Source organism: Callorhinus ursinus, unplaced genomic scaffold (assembly GCF_003265705.2).
Source record: "Callorhinus ursinus isolate GAN/ISIS: 27379988/994484 unplaced genomic scaffold, GSC_fseal_2.0 scaffold20, whole genome shotgun sequence".
Lineage (NCBI taxonomy): Eukaryota > Metazoa > Chordata > Mammalia > Carnivora > Otariidae > Callorhinus > Callorhinus ursinus.
Window position 1 is genome coordinate 5128561 of NW_027397082.1, and position 27225 is coordinate 5155785.

General features: G+C 41.3%; 1 protein-coding gene across 1 annotated transcript in view; it reads right to left on the reverse strand.

Annotated features, from left to right (window-relative positions):
- Positions 1-965: 965 nt before the first annotated feature.
- Positions 966-27225, reverse strand: part of PNLIPRP3 (pancreatic lipase related protein 3) — a 29867-nt gene continuing 3607 nt past the window's right edge. Inside the window, exons 2-12 of the mRNA XM_073904560.1 lie at positions 24888-25042; positions 19911-20030; positions 19126-19257; positions 16847-16955; positions 13144-13263; positions 12938-13060; positions 9475-9593; positions 6407-6539; positions 4251-4362; positions 1312-1479; positions 966-1029 (exon numbers count right to left, since the gene is read on the reverse strand). Coding sequence (XP_073760661.1) covers positions 966-1029; positions 1312-1479; positions 4251-4362; positions 6407-6539; positions 9475-9593; positions 12938-13060; positions 13144-13263; positions 16847-16955; positions 19126-19257; positions 19911-20030; positions 24888-25042 — 1355 coding nt within the window. The remainder of the gene's footprint in view (positions 1030-1311; positions 1480-4250; positions 4363-6406; positions 6540-9474; positions 9594-12937; positions 13061-13143; positions 13264-16846; positions 16956-19125; positions 19258-19910; positions 20031-24887; positions 25043-27225) is intronic.

Below are 27225 nucleotides of genomic sequence, written 5' to 3' on the forward strand. Positions count from 1 at the left end.
CCGGGCTGGCCTAGGCCTTGGGCTGACATGCCCACCAGAGAGTAGACAATCAGCCAGATTGTGCCAAACGTGTCCGCATCTCCTTCCTCCTTCCATTGAGTGTCATGCTCCAATCAGTCTTCTATCTCCCACTTGCACAATGAGAAAGAGACACCCCACTTGGTTCTCTGCTTTCTGCCCCAACACAAGTTTAAGTACATCCAGGAGCCTTTTTTCTTTTCAATAACATTTATAGTACAGTGCTGGGGGCTAAACACTAAACCCATTAGAAAACAGAGCAGATAAAAACAGTCATCTTTGATTTACACTGGATATGGACACCTGAATTACAAAAAATTGAAGCAAAGTTTTAAAAAAATTGACACAGTTAAATATTGCAGGATTATTATTGCACACACAAAGGGACAGTCAAGTGCTTTACAAATGAAATACTGCCTTTAGGCTAAATGCAAATTTGCAATGGGTCTTTCAAGGTCCAGAGAGGAAGGAGTAACTCTCCCTGGGCAGGTGGCTTCGAGAGAAGGGGCTGATGATCCTCAGGGCCTATTGCTTACTATTGGACATATCACAGATAAGCCCCCAAATCTCTTCTACCTCACACACACCTGAAGACCAAGGAACACCTTGGAACTACTAACGTACTCTCATCGGTTTTTCATTATTAATACATAGACATATCAACCCACAGGGTTATCATCTACAGATCATGAACTATAGCCATAATTTGTCTTAGCAAGATTTAACAACATAATAAATATTCTTTATATCATTCTAGAACTGTGCTTATTCTACCTGGAAATACTCAAAATGTGCTTCAAGTACTCAACCAGAGTCTCACTTTTGCGCAATTTATACCACCACACTTTGGCATCACCTCCTCTCATTCACGAAGGCCAAGTTTGGTTCAGATACCAATGAGAAGAAGATTCTTTCATTAAATAAATCCATCAAAACTGTATCTGAAATTAGCATGGTTTCAGGATCTGGGCAATATTGGGTCCCATTATGTCCTGGCTACAGAAGGTAGATCTGAAAAATTTTAAGGGGAAAAAAAGGCTATTAAAATGATTCGAGGGGGAAAAAGAGACATGGTAGATCTAATGTAATGAGTAATTATTATTTTGTAAACACTTTTGCAAATATAATGTTCATTTTTTAAATAAGTTTCCTTTTCTTGAATTATAAAATTTCAAGATGTACAAATTTTTATATAAGTTGCAAATTTCAAATTATATGTAGGTTTTAAATACCATTAAAAATTTAAACTGTTTAATACAGAGTTTAAAATACAAGGGAAAAGGTAATACTTACTCATATCCATGTTTTCCAGATATATCTGTCACCATTTCTGCTCCCAACTTATTCTGAGAATGCCCCAACAAATATTCCTTCCAAATGAACTCAATATTTGTAACATTTCCAACATTAACGTCTGCATCAATTAATTTTGTATAAGTCATGCCTGGCTTAAGTGTCCCACTGTAAACAGAAAAAGAAGACTCATAAGCTCACACTGGGTATTCTCGATGCTGAAGTGAAGCCACATCTGTGTTGTATCATGAAAGAGGAAGTCGCGTCTGCTGGCATTTGCTTGCAGGAGATTTATTGTTTTCGTTCACGTCGATCAGCATTGTGGAATAGCAGGGTTCTGAAGCTTGAAAGGAAGGGTGAGGTAAAATGTTCCCATTCCCTACTTGACTAGTAGATGTTGGGGAATGCCTAGAGAGGCATTATCTTGATGGGATCTCCATAATGAAAGGTCTGGTCTTGGCTTTCTAGTCTCAGAACACCAGATTTTTATTGACACCAGGAAATGATCACACTGTCAACGAGGAGCTAAATTCACAGAAAACTGATCTCTCTGTTCCCAAGGGGGAAATGCTTTCTTTTTATTAACCAAGATGTCCTCCAACTCTCTCCCTGGTAACTTCTTCACTTGCATGAAAAGAATCACGTAACCAAACTAGTCATCAGAAGTTGTTTTGGTGAGCATGGCCACAGAGCAGAGAAGTGGATTATCTTGAGGCATAAGACACATCTTATCCAAGCCAAAATTAGACCAGATGTGATTTCTCTATTTCTCCTGTTTCCTTCTTCCATTCTTAATGTATTGTCTGTCTCCTCTCATTAGAAGGAAAGCTCCACAACGACAGGACCTGTGGCTGTATTCTTAGCAATCAGAACAATTCCTGGCTCACAGTGGGCATTTAAATGTTTGTTGAGTGAATGAATTTTGCTATTCCTAGGGCCTGTCTTCCTCTATTCCATGTAGAATTAATTGCTTTACTTTTCTTCTAGCTTCTGAGGGATAATCTCCCTGTTGCTCTCTGGACTGCCTCCACTCAGTGAACCTACTGTGCAGACCTCCATAACAGTATCACTAGAAGCCCACATGACTAAAATATAATCCACAGGGAGGAGCCAGACTCTTGATGCTTGACTGAAAAATAGTAATAAAGAGCGTGCAGATGCGTTTATCTGATTTCATTTCAAGATGGGACATCTACTGTGAACCAGAAATACTGAATTATTCTTAAAAGAGGATTGGATGACTATGCAACAAGATGACAGACTGCTTCTTTAAATATTTGCAAAAGAAATGCAGAGATGTCAAAATATTCTTACAATTTTTAAAAAAGATTTTATTTATTTGAGAGAGAGAGTGTGCAGGCGCTAGGGTGAGTGGGGGGGAGGGGCGGGAGAAAAGAATCTTAAGCAGACTCCCCGCTGAGCGCAGAGCCCCACGTGGGGCTCAGTCTCATGACCCTGAGATCATGACCTGAGCCGAAACCAAGAGTCGGATGCTCACCCGACTGAACCACCGAGCTGCCCCAAAATATTCTCACAAATTTTTAAGCAGGTTTGTTCCCACCTGCCCCAGGTCAGAGGCCTTTATGCAGGGCTCAAACTGCCCAGCCTTAGGCAATATCCTGTGGGCCTCAGAGCCACAAGCACACGATCCTATTGAACTGCTCTCAGGGAACTAGCTTAATGGAGGCACGAGGAACACGTGGAAATAAGATATGTTAAGACAGGGAAGAGTATTTGGAACAAAGGAAGCACATGAGTGAAGTCAGGAAGAGGAAAAGGGGGATCTAGTGAATGCTGGCTAGTGCAATCAGGGTAATCTGGCTGAGCTAAAGATGAACCAACCCGATGCTGGGAGACGGGGCTGGAAAGGTGGGCTGGAGCCTGTGTGTTCACCAGGGTCCAGAGGATCAGACTGAACCCATAGTTGCGGGCAGGTCCACTGAGGCAAGATGATGTGCACAAACGGCCAGAAAGATTAATCTGCCGCATCCTTCGACTGACAAAATAACCACAGAAAATCTCTTGTCCTTCATGCCCCTGCCCACTCTTTGAAGACAATGGAAAGCAAAGAGACAAAAATCTAATCCATTCATTGGTTTGCAAAAAGGAAGCATCTAATTAGTGTGCGTAACCTTTTTTTTTTAAAGATTTTATTTATTTATTTGAGAGAGAGAGAGAATGAGAGATAGAGAGCACGAGAAGGAAGAGGGTCAGAGGGAGAAGCAGACTCCCCGCTGAGTGGGGAGCCCGATGCAGGACTCGATCCCGGGACTCCAGGATCATGACCTGAGCTGAAGGCAGTCGCTTAACCAACTGAGCCACCCAGGCGCCCTAGTGTGCGTAACCTTAATTCTGAAATGGATTACAGAATTAAACAACGTAAGTAAAATCTCTAATACAAAAATGCTAAGGCTGACCAAAGAAAAGATTAAAGGAAACTCAAGATAAAAGGGGACTTTAGCCAAAGGTACACAGTGAATGTCTCTGCTGAATTATTCCCACCTTTGACTCTTTCAACACTTGTCTGGTTTCTGTGCATGCTACTCAGACAGCTCATTAGAAATCTGGCCATTTATATAAATGTCTTATTCTATAAGTAATTTGAATCTATACAAACCAAAACATAGGCGAACTTGTATAATGTTAATGGACTGGATTAAAAATAACTTGTTTATTGTCCACTTGCTTTATTATCTAGATCTATAATTTTGTGCTATCATTTTCTAACCTTTTCTGTTTGTAGGTGAACTGCAGAGAAAATAGAGCCTATGATTTCTATCTTATATCTGGAAAGCCAGAAGTGAAAAGAAAAGTCAAATGTGTCAGGACAGCCCGTGGCATTCCGCTGTCGGGAAAGACTGAGCTGCTGACTGAGCCAGTCTGAGCGAGTGCCCAGCACCGTGCTACCTGCCACTGCCTCGTCCTTGCCCCTTGCCTACCTGGCCATCACAAACTCCTCCGTGTTCCCGGTCGTTCCACCTACACGGAGAAACAGGGTCCCTTGAGTGGCGTTGTTTCCATCGAGTTTGACAGATAATTTGTGCCTCCAACCTGGAAATTAAAACAAAACAAAACAAAAAAGTGAAAGTGAAGAGGTGAAAACACAAGAAAAGCATGACCTCCTGGGCACTTTGATGTGAACGCAACTTTCAGCCTTGAACACGGCTGTTCGTTTTCACGAAAAAGCACAACTTTATATAGCTTGAGTGACTTTGGTGAAAAACTACATTAAAAATACATATAAATGTGCATGATTTCATGTTATGAAAGTAAATAGTGTCATGATATTCTCTAAAGAAAATTCTTCAATTTTCCAGGCATTTTTATGACTTTTTAAAATGGAAGTGTGTGTCTTCTTCTATTACATTTGTATTCTGCAGCATGTATGGTTTGCACTGCCAGCTTTTTATTGGCCATGGTTTGGCAACTAACCCAGAATAAATCTAGAAAACCTAGCGGGCAAGAGGGTCTGTGCTTTTCAGAATGGGAGGCGAAGTGAGCTGTCCCGTCGTCTCCCGCGGGGCTCTGGGCTCAGAATGCCCAGTTAGCCCAGGTCTGGGGCAGCACAAAGCCTGCCAACAGGACAAATCCCTCGCAAGTGGCCAAGGGTCACTTTTACAAAATCTGGAACGAAACAGATCTTTCATTGTGAATTCTGAAACTGCTGTATGTTTAGTAACACACTGAAAAAATGCAATTCTTCCTAAAATTGTTTGAAAAACGTTTGAATGGGGAAAAAGTCTCCAGAGAGAATTTTCAATTCCTGAGTTAATCGTTGCCAGAGTTCTTCCCTCCTCAGCGCACCCCACTGTCACGTCTGCACGGAAACCCCTCTCCCCAGGCTCCCAGAGACACCTTATCCCAGGAGCCCTCGGGACCATCTCATCTGACCTTTTAGCATATTTGGTGCAGTGGATCCCTCCTTCCTTCCTCATTGTCTTTCTTTCCCTGGCTCCTTTTACTGCTCTCCACCCCTGTTTACCTTCTGTCTCTGAAAGAGACTGAGACCTTCTTCAGTCTCCTTTGCAGGTTCTCTTTCTTCTCATTTGACACACTTTTTTGGGTAATTTCATCATCCTTCTCTGCAGCGCTGATGGCTGTCTACACACAGGTATATCTCTCAAATCGCTATCTGTAGATCACGTCGGTCTCCTGTATCTCTGACTACCTTGTGGGGACACCACCCCCCCTCCCACATCCCAAGGCATCTGAAAACCTGGTAAGTTAGAAACTGAGCCCATCAGCCTCCTCCAAGCCAGACTTTCTTCCCGTGTCATCAAGTTCGGTGAATGGAACAACATCCAGCGAGCCAGAATCATCCTTGACTTCTCGACTTTTGGCATCCCTCAAATCCATTCGCCAGGTTCCATTTTGCTTCTACCTCCCAACCATCTCTGTACTCTCTGTCTCCTTTCTGACCAGCTTTATTGAGACATAACCATTGTGGACGTGTATACCGTGATACCCACATAATGATATACTGTGAAATGATTAGCACACAAGGTTAGTTCCCATCCATCACCTTCCATGGTGGTGAGGCAACACTTGTCCTAACAGGTCATTCTGCTTCCATCTTGTCTCCCTCTAATCCATGCAGCAACAAGAATGGCTTTTTAAGAAACCAATCTGATAATCTTAAGCACCTTTTGGTGGCTTTCCAGGAGCTCATAAAGTCCGAATTCACCACATGGCTCGTGATTTCATTATTGACTTAATTTACATCTCCTGCCTCATCTCATATTACTCTCCTCCTGGCCTCCACAGTCCTGACGTGTGCTGTTCCTTCTGCCTGGAACGCTTCCATTTCCTTCGCTCTTACTCATCTTTCAGGAGTCTGCTCAGAAATCACCTTCCCTCAGAAAGCTCCATGGACTTGGTTGTGGCAGATCCTCTTTTGCACGTCTCTTAGCAGAACGTTTATTAGCCGGGATTGAAACTCCCTACTAGTCTAAACTCACTGTATTGCTTCTTCACTGCATCCTCAGAGTCTGGCCCAGTGCCTAGTTATTTAGTAGACACTCAGTAAAAACTGTTGAATTTTTAAAGATAAGTACCTTAAAGCATTACAATAAAAAAACTGAGCTTCAGTACTTACGGGCAAATGGGGAAAGAGACCCTGTGTTTAAAAAATAATATGATCTATTAGGCTGCATATTTTTGAGGTGAAATCTATCAGCAAAATGACCCATTGTTGGACAACCTTCTTTGGGACAATGGAAGCAATTTCCCTGGTGACAAAAAAAAAAAAAAAAAAAGAGGTAGGTTAGAAATGTAATTAGAAATGCTGACCTTCAATAAACTCTTGATGTTTATTGTAAACTATGATAAATGTAAACTGTGATCATGTGAACTATGCTAAATCCTTGAAATTTAAATAAAGCATATGCATTTAAAAATGACTAAGTTGCCTAGTAGGCCACCCTGTCTTCAAAAACAAAACAAAATAAAACAAAAACAACTGAGAGGAAAAAAATGGCCCATGAGAAATGTGAGTAAATGCTATGAACAGATAATCCCCAGAGGAGGAAAGTCAAATAGTCGATAACGATGTAAAAAGCTGCTCGATCTTACTAGTTGTCAGGAATGGGCTAATGAAAACAACATACAATTTCATACTCAGCAGATCTGCAAAAATTAAAACAATTTGCAACATCAAGTAGTGGTGAAGACAAGTGTGGGAATCTCATTTGCTCCTGATGGGGATGTAAGTTGACGGGTGTTGCAGACAGCAATTTGGTAATGTCTAATAGAGACAGAAATGTGGGGCGCCCAGGGGGCTCAGTCAGTTAAGCATCCGACTCCTGATTTCAGCCCAGGTCATGGTCTCGGGGTGGGGTCAAGCCCCGTGTGGGGCTCTGCTTGTCCTTCTCTCTCTGCTCTCCTCCCTGTGCTTGCACTCTCTCTCTCTCTCAAATAAATAAAATCTTAAAAAAAAAGACAAATGCACATATGCTTTGACAATTTCACTTGTATTACATGCCGTAAAGAAGCTTCCACACAAGCACACTAGCAGACATACAGAAGTGTTTACGGAGCACTGCTTTTTTTTTTTTTTTAAGATTTTATTTATTTATTTGACAGAGAGAGACACAGCAAGAGAGGGAACACAAGCGGGGGGAGTGGGCGAGGGAGAAGCTGGCTTCCCGCCGAGCAGGGAGCCAGATGCCGGGCTCCATCCCAGGACCCTGGGATCATGACCTGAGCCGAAGGCAGACACTTAACGACTGACTCACCCAGGTGCCCCTGAGAACTGCTTTTAATAACAAACACCTGAAACAACCAAAATGTGTATTAGTAGAATGAAGAAATCAATTGTGACTGATTCCTATAAAATAAATACATTAGATCTACATATATCAATGTAGATCTCAAGTTTATAAAATTTAACAACAAAAAAGCAAATCCACAAAGATAAGTATAATACTATTTATCTGATACATATTGGATTTACTCCAAACCCTGCCTCAGAGGAGGGTGGGAAAGAATGAAAAGGAATGAAATTTTATCTGTACACTTTAAAATGTGGAGCAAAACTAACAAAATGTTAACTTAAAAAAATCTGGGTAGCGGTGTTTGAATATTTGTTATTTTAGATTTTGAAGTTTTGGATATATAAACCATGAACATTTAGGCTAGGATTATAGTAAAGCATCCCAAGTAAAACTCTATTTTTAATGAAGAAAACTTGTAACAATAATAAAAGAGCTCATATTTCTTAGGGGCTTACCACATGCCAGGCACTTTTTGAGCACTTTATGTGCATTTAACTAATTAATCCTCACAAGCTTCTTTATTATTATGGTGCTTTCAGCCTCCCTGTCGAACAGATGAGGAAACCAAAGTGCAGAGCAGTTAAAGAATTGGTCCAATGATGTGTGTCTAGTAAGTGAGGGAGCAAGGATGTGAACCAGACAGCCTGGTACTAGTATTCCTCCTTCATTTTATTTTATTTTATTTCATTCTGTTCTATTTCACTTCACTTCCTTTTTATGACTGTTTGGGTAGAAGCACAATAAAACATGTCAAGGAAATTGAGGCAATGTTCTCTAGTTTATAGCCATAATTGGAAGCCATGTGGCACAGGAGCCTAAGCTTCTCCCATCTCGCAGATTGTAGCCCATTATCTCTGACTATACTGTGACTCCGAGGGCTTCTTCCACATGCCTTCAGTACAGTAAGTGCCAAGGTCTCTTTAGCCACTCAGAGCAGCATCTGGGGCCAGAAGGAGGAGGCGGCATAAAAGGAGGTGATTGGGGAAATGCCAGGATTCGGCTGGCAAGCTTCCCAAGCATGGCAGTTCACCAGGGCGTGCCATGGGTAAGAACACCTGGCTCCTGAGACGGAGAAGGTGGCCGAAGGGCACCCAGTCACCTTGCTCTGTTTAAGAGGATGGAAACGGCTCATTCCTGTCCCAACACTGCACTTAGTCACAAAGTAGCTATTACTTACAATAAACTCCAGCTGGAAACCCCACATTTCCTACCCTGATAAAACAGGGAATTAGGTCTCTGAAGCATAAGAAGGAAAATCTTTCCACTTCTCACTACAAAATAGATTTTCTTTCTCCTTTTCATAGTGATAACCAAATGAAAAATACATTTAGTTCAGATCTGGCACCGTGCGTTTTATGACTTAAACAAAATCAGATTTGGTACTTTGTCCCTTATGGATCTGTGTGGAGCTCCTGGGAGCTATCTATGCCTTAGTTCGGCTCCGTATAAATAATTAAATTTTAATAAAATAATTTTCACGTTCCAAGTAAACAGTAATATGTTTGGTTGTACCTATTGGTTGGTTCAGCCTTCTCGGGGCATCTTTGAAGATGACATTTAAAATATATACACAGAAAATTTTTTGACCTGGACTTATGCCTGTTACACAGTAGCATCTAATTACTGCATAAAAAATGGCCCCAAATGCAAGACTGGGGATATAATCTTCAAAAGAGCTGAAACAACCAGAATACAGATAGTTGGTTTAGTTATTTAAGCCCTTCAGCAATGCAGCTACTGTTCAACACTCTGCACAGAGAAAGAATCTATTATTTCCCAAGATGGCAGACGCATTTTTTGCCATATACTCAAAGCACTAATTTTTCGTTGGCCGATCATGGTTCAAAAAATGACTTGCTAATTAAATTCCACTGCAAAATACTTTACTTACCGCTTTGAAAGATCTGTAGGATCTACAAGGATAAGCAATAAATGCATCAGGGTTGAGAATGCTTTCAGTATAGAAGCGATGACTTCGGGCATGGTTGCAATCAAAGAAGGAAGCCACTTCTACGAAGACAATTTCCAATTAATTGATAGCAATAAACGGATTAACTGATAACTAATAGTAAGAACCATTTCTTAGAAAAGTAACTTAAAAAAAAACAGATTCTTGACTTGGGATGTCTAGACAGCCAGGCCTTGTATGTAGGCTTGGAAACTGCACAACATTTATCAATAGCACATATCATTTTCTTTGTACCAAACAATTCTTTGTGTGAATCTCAAGGGACATTCAAGCAGGGTAAATAAACAAATGCAAATATAAATGACTTTGTGTTCTGATACTATTATCTTCAACACCTCCCGGATCTTTGACCTAGAGCTTTAAAGCACTTAGAGCTTTCAGGATTCTTGTGCACACAGCATCTCCACCTTAGACCAATTTGTTCTCTGTCTCCCTGTTTCTGCAGGAAGCCTGAACTCCCTCCTATTCAATCACAACACAGCCAACAATGTTAACCCATGCACACCTTCAACTGAGCTTCGAGGTGTGACAGGTGAGAGGTATTATAAAGAATGCTACAGACAAGTTAGTTCTGTCATTGTCAGGCATGACATTATGGCCACTAATAGTTCAGATTATTGCAATAAGAAATAAGATGCATCTAAATACATTTGTGCATTCTGAAGTTAGCATTCTAGTCACTTATGCTCTTAAATCTTCTATAGCAACATCTTTAGTGTCTGCCATGGACTAGTTTTCCAATGACCTACACAACTTGGTTGATCTTTGAGAATCTAGATTTTGTTTTAGTATATGTGGTAGATCATTATACTGTAATAGTGGCCTCCAATGAGTCACTCTTTTTTAGGTCCTCACCCCTTTGCAAGAACAGATTACCATTCCTCCCTTCAAGAGCAAGGGGCCTATTTTTTTTCACCCCTCCACCCCACCCTCGATGGCAAGCTAGTCCCCTGACTTGCTTTGACCAACAGAACATGGAGAAATTGACCCCATGCAAATTCAGGTCCTGTCTTAAAAGACCTTCTAGCATCCACTATGGCCTTCTTAGAACCCAGCTTTTCTGTTAAGAAATCCTGGTTAACTGGCTGGGAAGAAAGGCCCTGAAGAAGAACAGACCATTTAAAGAGAAGAACCAGTACCAAGACCCCAGACGTGGAAGACCATGTTGAATCTTCCCACCTAGCTTAACCCAGTGTAGCCCCCAACTGGATGCACTCACACAACTCACATCGCAAAGCAAAGTCTCTATGGAACTCTGCCTTAATCTTGACCCTCAGAACAATGGGCAATGAAACCACTGTTCTTTTCAGCCATTCTGGTTTGTCATGCAATAGATAATTGAGACAGGGTAACTTCAGAAAGCAAGATCAATAAATGGCATCATTTTTTTTTTTTAAACAAGGACATCTCTTACATCAGGTCTTTTTATATTCAGATTTATATTCACAATTAATTGTGATGTAGACAAGATGGTTCGTTCGCATTTGGGAAATATCAATTTTAAAAGTAAGTAATTTCTTAGTCATAAGTATAATGTAAAATCGAATCTCTTAATGTCTTTGAACTCACCTAAATCATAACATGAATGATACGCATACTTTTTTTTTTTAAGATTTTATTTATTTGACAGAGAGAGACACAGCGAGAGAGGGAACACAAGCAGGGGGAGTGAGAGACGGAGAAGCAGGCCTCCCGCCGAGCAGGGAGCCCAACGTGGGGCTCCATCCCAGGACCCTGGGATCATGACCTGAGCCAAAGGCAGACGCTTAACCAACTGAGCCACCCAGGCGCCCGGATACACATACTTTAAATAAAGTTGTAGGAAATTTTATAACGTCTTAAAATGATAGCTTGTGAAAAATGTATTTTACTTGAATTAATTCTTTACAGAATTTCAAATGTTCTGTGTATGTATATAGTTATATAAAGAAATATTATGATCTATATTTTATCCTAATAGAAAGGATTTTAAGTCATAATACAGAAAATAAGAGAAATAAGTTTTATAATAGGCCTTATTTGAATGAATTTTGCTTATCTCTTCTAGCTGGAATTGGCTTTCTCGTTTTGAGTGTCTGTAATTCACCAGTTATTGTTTCTTTTCTTCAGTAGGCATTGCAAACAGATACTTCTAATCACATTTACTCTTCAGAACAGATATTAAAACTTTGCAATTTGTCTCTAGAGAAGAGGACATTCCAGCTACTCTCAATGTCATGATCTGTGTATCTTTCCACTACACAAACCGATTGGAAGATCAAATAATTACATCATCAAGATATTCTGACCATGTGGAATCAGAGGGTGAGATATTTAGAGTCATTCACTTATTATCATATCATCATACATTATAGTATTATGCATTTTATATATTATGTATGATACATTTCATTATTTACATGATGATGATATGCAGATCCAGAGAATAATGAAATCCCCCAATAATAACTTCTGTTGCCTTATTACCAGGTGCTCTATAGATACTATTGTTATTGGACACTATTATAAAGGGTTAAATACTATTTGTTTATTTGTGATTAATTTAATGTATAATCCATAGTGATTCTGTTAAAAAGTAAGTCAAACCATATCTCTCTTCTGCTCCAAATCCTCCCACATCTCCCATCTCACTTGAGTAAGAGCTTAAATCTTTATAATGGTCCATAAAGCCCTGTATTATCCTTCAGCCCCTTCTCTAACCTCATGCCTCCTGCTGTCCTCTTTCAGTTCACTCCAGCCACAGTAGGCTCCTCACTGCCATGAACTTCCCAGGCAGGCTCCTGCCCCAGGCCCCTTACACTGGCTGCCCCCCACCCATTGGCCTGGCATGCCTTTCTCCCAGGTATCCTCATGGCTAATTCCTTTAGGTCATCTTTTCAGTAAGGACTCCCTGACCACCCTATTATCAAAAATCTCCTTTCCCCACTCGACCCCCACTATCATCAGCACCTCATATTTCATTCCATGCTTTATTTTGTCTCCTTACTCTATTATTGTTTTTCTAGCAAATTAGAATATTAGCTCCATCATGGAGGGGTTCTTGTCTTCTGTAGTCATTTCATTTTGTATTCTGTTCCTAGATTTATGCCTGGCACGTAGTAGGTACTCAGCACAGCTTGCTGAATGAATAAGCATATCCTTCTCATTTACATTGAGTGACTACAACCTGCTGGACATTCTGACAGGCCCTGGGGACACAGAGATAAATAAGACACAGGACTGACCTCAGAGATCTCACAACTGGCGGGAGCTTTATGCCTGTGACTGTGTTTTGGGCTAAAGTATATTTTTATATGATATTACGTGCAGAAGGGTGTGGATCCTGTCCAAGGAGGGAGCCGTGTGAATGTATAATAGCCAACTTCATATTTTAGGAAGTATTTACCTTCCTTGTAAGCGTGGAGATCGAAGTTAAATAAAGGTGTTATTAAGTCTTCACATCCTGGCATATGCTTCCCTCCATTTGGGTAAAAGTCAAGGTGACCACAAGCATTAATAGTCCCAGCACCTGAAATAGATAAAAGCAGGATAAATGCTTCTAAAATTCTTTTCCATGCTTCAGTGTAGTTTCTGCTTGTCTTGAAAACTTACCAAACTCAAAGAGCAAGCGAACTGCATTTGTATGAATGACATCGACGAAGTCGGCATCCGAGGGGTCCAGCCTAACTTCATTTGGAGTATTGTGGAAATATGGCCCGGCTGGGTCCAACCCTGGGAAAAAACATGAAACTCCATTAAACCAAGACATGTTCTCTCCAAGAGTATATTCATAGTGTTGTTATTTTGGAAGGATGGATGGTGAGGGCAAGGTATTCTTCCCTTTATGATATATATAGGTCAAACACCACGCAAGACAAAATACAGATACATAAATTGAGTATAGACATGCAGGGCTCTATAGATTACAATGTCACATTCCTATACACAAGTAAGGCTGTGTCCGGAAAATGCCAAAACAACTAACAAAGTCAGAAGGATCAAATTCTAGGGTCTGTGCAGGATTACCGTATACATAATTAAGGTATGGATTGCAGATGATCTCAAAAGCAACATCTGTATGCAAAAATATAGATAAAAATAAAAGATAAGAGCTCTTTAGCATGTAAACATGAACCTACAAAGCAACACACTTAAGCTTAGTTTTCAGCTGTGGCTCATTATTTCCACTTCATTACATTACAAATGAGAAGCCTGACATCCGGTGAAGTGAAGTGACTTGACAAGGTCACCATATACTGGAGGCAAAATGGACTAAGAGCCCAAGCGTCTAGACCTTCAGCCCACTGTCTCCTGTTCAAATATCTAATAAAGATAAAGCTAAGATATCTAGAGGTCTCTAAGATGTTATGACCATTCACATATCCACTCATTTATACATTTGACACTTCTTTATCAAGCACTTACCATGTGCCAGGGACTAGGTTCAGCACTTGGATGCAAGGAATAAGGCCTAGCCTTGTCCTCAAAGAGCTTTGTGTTTGATGGACACAAAGAGAGAAGACAGCTTGATCCAGGATGCTCTCAGTGCAGAGACAGAGGTGAGCCTAGGTATTATGCAAGCGCAGGGAAGCAACCCATAAGGCAGTCTTAGGAAACTGGGACATGCTTCTGCTGGAGGCGGGAAATATGAGCAGAGATCTGAGGAACCAGAAGAGTCGGCCAGGGTAAAGAGGGGTCAGCAGTGCCCCAGGGGGAACTCTTCATGGCCTGCAGGTGAAACAGTTAAGCACATCTGGGAAACTAACTGGTTTTTGAGGGCTGGTGTACAGAGTTTTAGAACTGGGTGAAAGACAAAGCTAGCATTTTAAGCAGGGGCCGGATGTAATCTGAACCACGCAAAAGGGTTTGGACATCCTCTGGTTGGCAATGGGAAGCTCTTACAAGTTTGCAAAAGGGGAGATTTACATTTTAGCAAAAAATCCCTTTGCTGTACAGTGAAGACTGGATCCCAGAGTGGAGAGGACTTGGAGTGGAGGGGCCTGAGCCCTGTGGAAATGTGGCAGGAGTGAGAAGTGAATGCTTGTGCCCCAAGCTTCCAAAACACAACAGTCTCAGGATCCATCTTCAACACTAGGAAGTTCATTTGATTGTTTAGTGTGCAATCACCGATTTGCTGCAAGGTATTATGCAAGCACAGAGTCAAGAGCTCTGCAGAGATGCAACCAAATGTGAGACCCACTTCAGAGTCTACTGATCAGAGAAGGGGCAAATAGCAGGGAAGCAGGGCCCTTCACGTGGGGGGTTCCAGGTCTCAGGAGGAAAGGCAGCAGAAGGTTCAACTTAGGCCCGTCTTAAAATCTATCATTTAATTTTGCTTTGAACTGATTTTATGATAAAGCTAGTGTCTTTCTTAAAGTTTTAGTTCTTTTGTTACTCAAGGAACATGATTGTTCAAAAACTAACCACTTGCAAGGAATATAGATTGCAGCGTCCAAATTATAGCAATCTTTGGATTTTCAGAGAGCCTTTAAAAATGTATTGTTTTCTATTTACTCAACGGGATAATTCACTTGGCAGGAAGAATTGGGAGTTATATAGTATCTGATTTTGGAAATCGAAATTGAGAAAATCAAAATCTTCACAAATTTATGGTAACCCAGTGTGATTTTTAATACATGAAGAGCAATGTTCCTCCCTCTCATTTATGGCTGAAAGGCTGTGTAGGCCCCATGACATTCCATCTTCACAAACTCTGCCTGTTTCTTCATTCCTCCCGACCTGAAAACTTAGAGCAAAAGGAGATTTTTGCTACCCAATGACTTCAGAATAAAAATACAATGTTATTATTCCAAATAAGAAAGATGGCCATGGGCTGGTGCTGGTGTTGGGGTAGGGATTTGGGAGCTGGAATAAAGGAAGTTTTCAGCAGGAGAAGTCTGTTATACCAAAAGGCTGCAGAGACAAAACACTGTACATGTAATTTGGCATTCTTAACTATTTTTAGAAAAAGATACTTAAAGTTCAAATTCGAATTTAAAGCATGTGTGTGTATATATATATATATATACACACACACACACACACAGAACTACAGTTTATTGTTTTAACCAACAGGAAATGTACACCTACTATGTGTCAGGCCTGGGGAGGTGTGGGGATAAGGGGGACTTTCTTAGTAGTTCAGAGTCTATCAAAATAAACAGGTGAGTGAATAATTGTATATATATGTATATGTATGTATATATGATATATATGTATATATATAACCATGCAACACAGGAGTTGCATTTTCGGATATAATAGAGGGATATTTCAAAGGATATGGGAAGTAGAGAGAATTAACTCTGCCTGAGGAAGGTGCATTTGGAATGAATCTTGAAAGATGAACTGTGGCCATTTCGGGCAAGGGCCAATAGCATGGGGTAAGGCACAGAAACATGAAAAGCCATGATGAAACATGAACCATTTATGTGACAAGCTAAGAGGCTTTGGACAATGGAAAGTTCCAGCAGTGAGTGACGCAGCCTGTATTTGGAAACATGAGGACTTGGCAGCACTTGTGGAGGATTAGGCTGGGGGACCAGTCATGAGTGACCAAATCCAGGAGAGCAATGAAGAAGGCCTGAGCTGGGACAGTGACCAGGACATGGACAGGTGCAAAGCAGACGAGGAAATCCAGCACCTGCTGACTGAATATTGGTTGGGGATGCAGAGTAGAGAGACGTGAGGCCAACTTGTTGATACTGAGGCTGATACTTCGATCTCCATCCATCTGACTCAATTGGTTTGGAAGTCGGCGTACAGGGAAGGGAAATGATTATCATCCTCAAAAATCTAGTTCACAGTATATACTAATTCATGCTAATTCATAGTATACATACCTGACTCAGCAACTTATTTTTAGACTTAATAGTATATCCAGGGGTAATATTCAACATTCTAGCAACTGGAATAGCATGGGCACAGGCCTTAAACCAGTTCCACACAGCCAGCATCCACTGTGAGCTGCGACCCCGATGTGTCCAGGACAACCTTCCAGAACCATCAGTGGGGCTCTAACTCATTCTTTGTGTTAGCAGTATGGAGTTGCACAGCATGTGTCATATTCATCAGCCGTCCTCTGCTGGTAGAGGTCAGCTCCCATTACTTTCCCATCACAGGTAATGCCACAGTGAACATTCTCTAACGTGGATCTACGCCCTTATGCTTTGAAAACCCTTTTATGTGTAGTTGAGTCCCATTTTCTCCTATCTTACATTTGCTTCCTCAACTTCAGTTGGTGTTTCAGATACTTGATTTTGTGTGTAAACAAATGTGTAAGCAAATTCCAGGCCCAACCCCAGGGCAGGCTTACCTGTTATTCTTCCAAGGCCTGGTACCCTTGACCCAGCTTCCCCAGCCAGATGTGCTCCCACGCTGTGGCCAATCAAGTGAACTTTAGAAGGAGAATATCCAAACTTTTTCTGATAGGATTTTTAAAGGAAAACAGGACACGTATTTTTAAAAGACCAGGTGGAATGGTTTACATGTGCTTGACCAATGCTTGACATATTTGTCCCTCTCACACACAGGATGGGAATTAGTCAATGGACAAAGTGACCCCCATGTCCACTCGCCTCCTTGTCTGGCTGAAGGAGAAAGCACTGGAGGTGCTTTCCTAGAATGTCCAGCTGCCTTTGTTTTTTGCATTGCATGGCTTCCCCCCCACGCCCACACATTCTTAACTACATCATTCAGTCTATGGAAGTGAGTTTGGATTTCGAAATGAAGATTGTTATAAATACCGTCTATTTTCAACTGGAGGTCAGGTTTTTCTCCCTGTGCTAAGGGGCCTCGTGGTCCTCAGGAAAAGAACAGCCCAGCAACCACATCTATGGCTTCCAGCCCATACCCATTCTTCCTGAGACCCTTCCGGTATACACCCAACACAGATCAAATGCAGTCATACCCGGGCTGTCACCCACCTTACCCATGTCTGTCTCCTCCAGATGAAGGACACTCAAGCAAATGCCTGGGCTGAGTTTGGTCTTCAAAGAGGTCTTTTTAAGAATATTTACAAAATGACTATGTGTCTAAGAGTTCTCTCTCTCTCTCTCTCACACACACACACACTCAACGGGGAACAAAGGAGCAAGCATTTTTAGTTTCATCTAAGCTTCGAGTTCTCTATGATAACAGTGAAAATCAAGCAATTGCCTTCACGTGGATAAATTTATCATTTGATCAAATGCTCCACTTTTTTCCCACCAGTAATGACAATATTACGTGCTGCTTTATAAAGAGTATTTTCTCTCTCATTAACACGTGAATGGCCGCCCCAGGATGTCTCCTGGTCCTTAGGGGGCCCCTTCCTCCAATGCTGCCACCCTTTCAAATCTATGCTTTCTTTCTGTCTTTCTCTACAGCCTGTTATCTGAGATCAGCCCTCTTCCCCCTCGGTCTTCCCCTCCTCTGTTCCCATCAATTCACTGAACATGTACCTCAGCAGATGCTTCTCCCTTCAGCTCAGCAAACATTTCCTCTCTTAAAAGCCACTACTATTTATTTCCTGGACCTAGAAGAGCCCACAGCGCAGGCCCCAGGATCCACGAAGAAATTCACAAAAGCTTAGGACAGGTTTTTCTCTGAAGAGGAGATGAATCGGATTTCGTCCTTTGGATGCAAGGACCCATTCTAGTACCCCCTTGTGCCCCGGTCTCCCTCGACAGCAAGGAAGAGCAGACAAGCAGTGTGGGGGCAGAGGTGAGGACTTGGCTCCCCAGGTCCTCTCCCGCTGCTTCCTCACTGTGCTCAGGATTCGAGGATCACCTCCCTTGGCTGCCCATCTAGGTTAGCTGATGCTCCAGTCTCTCTCCATCCTTGGACGTCCTCATAGTACCATCCCCACCCTTTGTCAGAGCAGAAACACTGTCTCACTCGCCCTGTATCTTCAGTGACTAGAACAGCGCCTAGCCCACAGCCAGTGCAGAGAAAAACATTTGTGGAATGAATGAGTGAACCCTCCTTAAGAGTCTGAGAGGGTCATAAATCTTTAGATTTTACTTCACTACATTTTATGGTGGGAAATTACTTTCTATAATGGTAGGGCACTTGGAGATTTATAAATGTCTCAGAGTATAACCCTCATAAATAGCAAAGTCTATTTTATTCTTTTAGAGAATGTATAGGTTATTGTGCCTGGACTGGACTACAGACCTAACTAATTCACTGCCACAGAACTCACTTTCTGTGGGAAAATGTATTTCACATTCTAAACAAATAGTATTCATAAGATGGGAACAGTTTATAATCATTAAGGATAGGTTTACAATGGGATGAAAACTAACTGGCAGGAGAGGGGCCTATAAGCTGACCGGGGAAGTGACCTTGGGGGTGGGGTTAGGGCTGGGGAAGCATTTGGTGAGGAGCCTGTGAAGGGACACTGCCACCAAGTGGCGCTTTGGAGAACCACAGGCACTTCTTTCCCAAGAAGTAACTTCCCTTTCCTGGTCACCATACAGAAAGGAATGCTTAATATCTCACACGTTCAGAACTCGTGTAAGCTAAAAAAAAGCCATAAAAATCAATGCAAATTCTTGGTGTTATTGTGCAAAACCAATTAAATACAATTTTTTAAAAATCAACTTTTCTTACCGCGAGAACATCAATAAAATATGCCACCTCAGCACCGACAACGCGGAGATTGTTTACGGCGTGGATGTATTCCAGCGAACCGTTAATCCAGTCTATGTTAATGCAGTTCACGTCTTCCACTTTTAGTAACACCTGGCACAAAGATTTATTATGAGTATGGAAGAAAGAAGAATTAAAGAAAGCCAAAGTGACTGAGCAATGGATTCTATAAGAAGTAACACTACCAGGTATTGAACCCACTACGGGCTAGGTCCTGTCCTAACCCTTTTACATATATTATCTTATTTAATCCCCTTTGCAGATAAGGAATCCAAAGCATAGACAGGTTAATTAAACTTCCCCACGATCATGGTACGTAGAACCATGGTATGAATTCAGGCAGCCTGACTATACTATACTATATGGCCTTGTAAATAATTAATTGCCCACTATGTTAGCAGTCTATTAATCTTGAGTATCAGAGAGGAAAATTAATTTCTTGGAGTGGACCTGGAAAATTTTTTCCTTTAAGCGAGAAATTTATCCTATCGTTCAATCTTTTGTCAAAAGTGAGAATTTATCAAAGAATAATTACAAAGAAATATGCTCTCATTGTAATCTAATGCAATTCATAGTAAGTGAGTATAAATAGGAAGTGGATAATTCATTTGGGGCCTTGGGACAGGGACAATGTGAGTAACTAGATGGAGGAATTTCCATGAATATGCATTAATATATGCAAAGTACATTCTCATTAAACATACAGCTTTTACACTAGTATAAAGAAGAGTTTGTCCACATCATACATTGCACATGTCTTGCTGCCATTTTCCATCTGATTTCCATCCAGGTATGTTGATACGGGTCATCTTGTCTGTTCCAAAGTGTGAGGTTTGGATAGTTAGATAATTAACTGCACTGATTTCCTGTTTCAAGTGAAAAGAGATTAAGGTAAAATAATAATTCAAAATTATTTGACATTTAGTAGAATTATTCTAAGTCTGCTGAAAAGTCTTCCACTACATTTGATTCTTAACAACCTTCTTTAATATATTTTTACCAAAGAAATAGCTATTGCTATGCACGGCAAAGTGCCAAGAAATTATTAATGCATTATCAAATACAGTATATAAATGTAATCACAGGAAAGGAAAGGAAAGAAGAGTGTTTGGTTTTAAGGCAAGGTTTGTAAGACGATGCTGGGTCAGTTTCAGTCAGGACTTCCGTCAGCCTTACTTTTGTATAGCACTTACTTCTCGGCTACCGACGGGATTCATGAGCCGTGTGCTGTTTGAGGCTTAGAAGCATGCTGCAAAGGGGCGCCTGGGTGGCTCAGTCGTTAAGCGTCTGCCTTTGGCTCAGGTCATGATCCCAGGGTCCTGGGATTGAGACCTGCATTGGCATTGGCCTCCCTGCTCAGTGGGAAGCCTGCTTCTCCCTCTCCCACTCTCCCTGCTTGTGTTCCCTCTCTCACTGTGTCTCTATCAAATAAATAAATAAAATCTTTAAAAAAAAAAGTATGCTGCCCAGGTGGCAAAACAGATTGTTCACCCCACTTTATGAGGGAGGAACAAAGGTTAGGATCTCACCACATGCAGTAAAATAGCATATTAAAGATCATTTTATGCAATTACCTTGAATGTTCTTTTGTATTTCTTGTATTTTGTTGGATTGTTTTTATAACCAACCAAACTCATCTTAGTGATACTATGCATTTAAGTGATTTCGTTATTAAGAGAAAAATGAAAAGGCACAATATAAGAAATGCTCAAAATTCTATTTTGAGAAAAAAAATGAACACTCTAATCAGCGAGTTGCAAGTTTGACAATGGTGAATCTTATAACAAAGAGCCTTCAAAAAAGAGCCTATTACTAGCTACTTGTGTTTAACAGTAACATGCAAATTAATCATACAAATTGCTGGCTAGTTAAAGTATCTCCAAGATGGTAAGCAAACAATCATGAGAATCCTAAATTGGCTTACACAGTAATTATAATATAGCTACACTCGTATCTGCTTATGTGCCAGGAATTGTTCTAAGCACTTTATGGTGTAGTTCATTTACTCTCCATGACACTGTGAGGTAGGTACTAACTTTACAGATTACGAAAGGGCACAATGAGAAGTCAAGGCACTTCTCCCAAGAGCACTCCGGCTAATGAGTCCCGGAGTGGGGGGCTGAAACCCACAAGGTCTTTCTCTGAAGTCATGTGTTCCACCACTGAGCTCTCAAGTTGGGATCTGATCATACTGTTCTTTACCGATAGGGCACAGAGCAGATGTGGGATTTGTTGAGGCAGATAATAAAATCAAATGTATCTGGGCTTTCCTGGAAGTTCTGCTCTGCTGAATAATGGAATCCAAAGGCAAAAACATTTGTCCATCTATATATTTAAAAGAATCCAGATGTTAACTCCAACTCCAGCTGGAGCCCCTTAAACACCAACTATATTTCTATTTCTATGTCAAAAAAAAAAAAAAGGCACAAACCTATTTGGGAAAGGGGATTTGGTAGAAAAAGTTTGTTTAATCTTTCCCCGTCATGAGAAGAGCTAGATGCTGGATGTGGGGCCTTGTGAAAGCTTCAAAGTGTCAATCTGACAAGAACTGTGGGATCCGAGCATCCTCCATTGTCACGAAAGCCTTGAAGAATTTAGTAAAGTAAGAAAGGTAGAAAAACATTTTTGTTCACTTCATATTCAATCTGGCACACCCCTGTGACATGGCATACTAACCTAGAAAACAGGAAACTCGAAACAACATCATGGAATCAACTCAAAGAAGACACCTCAGCTTCTGCTGCCACAAGGACAGAGCCATTAAAGGGTGTCAGGACAGAAGAGATTATCCCAAGAAAGGGTTAGGTAAAGTCTCAATGGTTATCTGGGCGCCCAGGCCTTTACTTTTAATGTTCTTATCTTTGAGGAATCATAGAACCTCACTGGTATGAGATCAACCCATTCCACAAAGCATGACTGGTCTCTTGATGATCTCATTTGTAGTAAGTCAAAAGTAGTCACCAGTTAGGTATGTTCCAGCCTTGAGAAAAGCTGCAGGCCCAGAAACTACCATAATCATGCAAAATGGGCGTCACCACTAGTCACTAACTGTATGAGCCACTCTGGGAGATAGCAGGTTGGATTCTTCATTCTAGCAGAAATGTAGCTGTGAAGACCTGTGACTCTCAGAACTGAGTCCGGTTTATTGCACCATGTTTAGCTTTAAGAATTCCTCCCTCTGAGAAAAGAGTATGTTAAACCATTGCATAGTTAACTTCTGCTTTCTCATATACAAAGTCAGATTTGCACAGTGTAGCAAATGGCTCAAGTCTGGGGCCATCAAGGTTTTTAGTATTGTACCCTGAGTCATCCTGTCTCCTCACTGTTGGTATAAAACACTTTAACTACAAACCTTCAGGCTTCCTTCCATTGCAAATTCAAGTACAGATCTGGTTTGTCATGTGGTTTTTTCCAAATGGAAGGGAGTAGAAAAGACATGAGGAATATTGCCTTTATGGTCCGTTTATTAGGAGAGTGCTTGGTGTCTGATATTCTCTTCATTGCCTTTAGGGTCCAGACTCTCCCGAAGACTGACCTTCATCACCTGTTTTAGTGCCTGTGCTCCATGAAAGTTCAACCTTAAAGTCCTAGCCAGAGAGCGAAGGTGCTCCAAAACATTTGTATTCAACAGATTCTCTTTACAATAAAAAAAAACTGTGGCAAAATAGATGTAACACAAGAATTACCACCTTAACCATTTTTAAGTATACAATTTAGTACCATTAAGTCACTGGCATTGTTGTGCAACCATCAGGACCATCCCTCTCAAGGAATTTTTTTATCATCCCAACCTGAAGTCCTATACCCTTAAATAGTAACTCTCCATTGTTGCCTCCCCCAGCCCGTGGTAACTATTATTCTACTTTTCCATCTCTATGAATTTGACTACTCTAGGTGTTTCATATAATGGGAATTTCATATAACGGACAATGCTTGTCCTTTTGTGTCTGGCTTATTTAACTTCGCAAAATGTTTTGAAGGTTCGTTCCATGTTGTGGAATCTACCACAATGTCATTGGAGTACACTTGCTTTGTAAATTTCTCTGTACCCCAAATAAGGGCTTTTCTTCTTTGTTTTTGATAGAACTGTCATCTACAGAGCAAATGGTGTAATTCAGTGAAGAGCTATGTGCGCATATGTAGGTGTGTGTCTGGTAAGTTTAGACAGCAACAAATCAGATTCTGTTTGTAGGGGGTGGGGGCACAGCAGAGGCTGTCTTGGCTGGGTCTGATGGAAAGTGAGGCTCAGGGTTATAGAGTTGCAGGTAGAGACTGGAAATGATCTTTCTCTGGTCTTTGCTCCACTTAAGTCTAGTATCATGCTTTTTTTCTCTGCCCCTGAGATCACATCACTCTTTGGATTTCAACTCTCACCTCTGGGTAAAAGACTTTGGAATCTCTTCTTCCAGCTCTAGACTGCCCACTGAGCTACAAGAGGCAAATATCCAATAGACTGCCCGAACCTCACTGGTCCAAAATGTAACTCATTCTCCAGCATCCCCAATCAAGTTCTCTTGGCAAGAGAGTCATTATTCTTCCTGTGACTCATGTATAGGATCTCAGGACAGTTTATGATGTTTATCATGTCAATTTTCTATTATCATACTCATGCTCATGCTCTGGCTCAGGCTAGTTCTCCGAATCTGATCCAAACTGCATTATGGTTTTCTAGCACTCTCAAATAGAACTTTCTGTGATGGTGGAAATATCCTGCATTTGCACTGTCCAAAATGGTAGCCACTAGCCCGCATGGGGCTACTGAGCACTTGATATGTGGTTGGTGCAGCTGAAAAACTGAATCTTTAATTTTATTTAGTTTTAATACCCACATAGTTCATGGTTACCATGTTGGGTGGCTTGGTACTAAACAGTCTGGCAATCACCTGCAGGCTCTCCCAGCTCCAGTCAAGAAAGTGCACTGTAGCCAGGGTAGATATCTTAAAGCCTCTTTAAAAACTTCCAGTGGGGCCTCCTGGCTCACAGGATGAAGTCCAAAGTCTCCAGGAAGGAGTTATAGAATTTGTCTCTAAACTACTTTTCTAACTCACTCCATATTTGAGGACTTCCTCTCTGTCCCCCGTCTAACTCAACATGTTGTATTCATCAGATGTACTCTGCAGGCTCTCTCCTTTATGCATTTGCCCACGCCAGTTCATTTGTCACTTCCCTGTGTGTCTCTGCTTACGCAAACCCTGCCCACCCTGCGGGACACACCTCAAACAGGTGTCTTCCTCAAAGCCTTTCCTGGCTCCCGTCCCACCCCCAAGGGGAAGGTAAGCCCTTCCTCACCACGCTCCCAGATTCTTTTGTTTGTATCTTATGTAACAGATTATAATTTGTGCTGCAACAGAGGTTAATTGTTTCCATATCCCATTTTCCCTACTATAATAAATTTAGGATACTGTCTTGTTTAATTAATTTAATACATAATAGGTATTGTTGCTTGTTCAGTCTTGCATGTGGAAGGCTCTCAATTAATATATTAATAGAAAGAAGTATCAGATCAAGCTCATATGAAACAACAGATTCAGAGCAATCTTTATATTTAAGTACTAGGACAAATAATATGACAAGAAAATCTGGCTCACAATACTAAAAAGAAATACCAGCCTTTAAATCAGTAGTTTATGCCAGAGTAAGTTACTGAAACTAGGTCTTCTCTATCTATAGCTACAGGTTCTATTTTAGAACAACCTGTGGGTGAAGGCAGCAGGTTAGCTTACCTGATAGACTTTGGGATTCTGTCTAGTGTAGAGCAGAAAGCGAGTGTTTACCTCCTCTGGAGACCAGGGCAGACCTGCCAACTGTCTTGACAAAGTCCCAGTCCATGGTAAACCGTCTTTAAAGCATCCCACCCTTTCATAGCAAACTTCTTTTCCTGAAGCAAAAAGATGGGGTGTCAGTATTGTAGGAACCAGGCCCAAAGAGAGGCTATGTTTCCCACCATGAGGGTTCATTGAAATAGGTCTTTAAGTTAAGCAAGCCTGGCTCAAGGAGACTCTCTTTAAAAAAGTGCTCTCCTCTCTCCTTCCTCCACCACCCTCCTCATATTATTTTTGACCATGACTTTGTAGATCAAAGTGTTGAAGAGGAGAGCACAGGGGCTTTGGAATCAGACATTCCTGGCTTTGGACAATTCTTTTACCTTTTATGAGTCTCCACTTCCTCCTCTGCAAAGTGGAGTTAATCCCACTTACCTTACAACCTTGACAGGAAGAGTAAATGAACCATTACACTGGACAGCCCTTGTGAATGGGCCTGGACGTAAGAGGGATCCTGTGTGTTCCCTGAATTCCTGCCTTTTCTTACGAGACTGAAAGTTTTTAATGAAAGGGACCTTGGAGTCCCCAGAGCCTAGCACTATGCCTGACATGCAGTAGGAGTCTATCATAGGTCTCCGGAGAGTACAGATGACAGCAAAGTTCCATTCAGTTGTAACCGAGTCTCTTCTTTCTGGAGCTCACCTCACTCATCTCTACAATGAGAAGCTTTGGGGAAACTTGAGTCTTAATGTTTCTGTCATCCACTGACTTTCCTTTATCTTTTCAATAAGGCCTTTCTTTTTCATATTAAACAACTTCATTTCCTACTGTTTTATGGAGGAATAATTTAATTTATTCAATTATAATTATTATTATTTGTTCAATTTATTATTGAATTATGTATTCATTACTACTTATTAAATTGGTTTTCATTTATTAATTTTGTGATTATTCATTAGTAGTGGCTAGATCTGTTCAAAGACTCGAATTTGAGGGTTTTCTTTTATCACTTACCAAAATATGGTCAATCAGTCTTTGACTTTCAAGTCCACCAGATTTTACTTTAAAATTTTAGGAGATATTGCATTTTCTCCATTCCCTAGCAATGAGGTTCCACAATACATACAAAGAAAGAGGAAAGGGAATTTTTTTTTTAATCAGAGAAATGTTTATACATTGAAAAGAAATTGTACAGATGAGCAACATCCCCTGCTCACCCCCAAACCCAGCCCTCTCCCCAGAGGTGACAGTTATTCTGGTGGTTACCCCAATATCTATATTTTACGTGCTTATACTCCAAGTTTTGATTTATTAACTTTAGTCACACATAATCTATTAACTTGCTGCAACAATAAATGAGGATTTAACCCATCTATTTTTGGGATCAGCCAGAATCAGGGCAAGAAAAAAATCATACCAGTTATTTTAACTGTGAGAATTTAATACAACAAATTGTCATCAGTCAGGTACTGGAGAACTGAAGGCACAAAGGGGACCATGTAGGAGCTCCCAGGTGACAACTGCAGGGAGCAGCTACTAGCAGGGGGCTGGAGGATGACACAGAAGAGGTTCATTAATTCAAATAAGGAAACGTGGAGGAAGGGCTGCTAGACCCGGGGAGGGGTACTCTCTCCAGAGCTGGGGCTCAGTCCCTGAAGAGGGGTGCTAGCTGGCTAGTGCTGACATCTTTGAGTGGGCACCATGCGCCTGGTTCTGGGAGTTTTAGAACTGCAAACTGGAGCCACCTCCTGTTACTGGATGATTGTTTATGCAGGGGTGAAAAGTCATTGCTGAAAAAACACTGACAGGAACCAGGAGCTAGCAAGAAGGAACACCTCCCTTTTTCATCCTGGAGAGGACACTGCCTCAGTGTCCCTCTAGTGTCCCCACTGACAGTGCTTCTCTGGGAGTGGCTGAACAGGGTGAGCAGGGAGTGAGCATCCGAGTGCCGGCCAGGCAAGGGCTGACCTGGAGCTGGGGGACAACAGCTCCTACAGGACAATGCTCTCCACACTGTCTCAAATCCTCCTCCTCTACAGTCAGTAACACTGTTTTTAGCTCATTTATCGGCTTCCTTTGTAAACTTAAATAGTAATCTTCTATTTTTTTTTTAAGAGAAAGAGAGAGAGAACATGGGGAGGAGAGGGGTAGAGGGAGAGGGAGAGAGAGACTCTTAAGCAGTCTCCAATGCCCAGCATGGAGCCCAACACAGGGCCTCGATCTCATGACCTCAGCCAAAATCAAGAGTCGGATGCTTAAGTGAGTGAGCCACCCCAGGCGCCCCAGTAATCTTTTATTT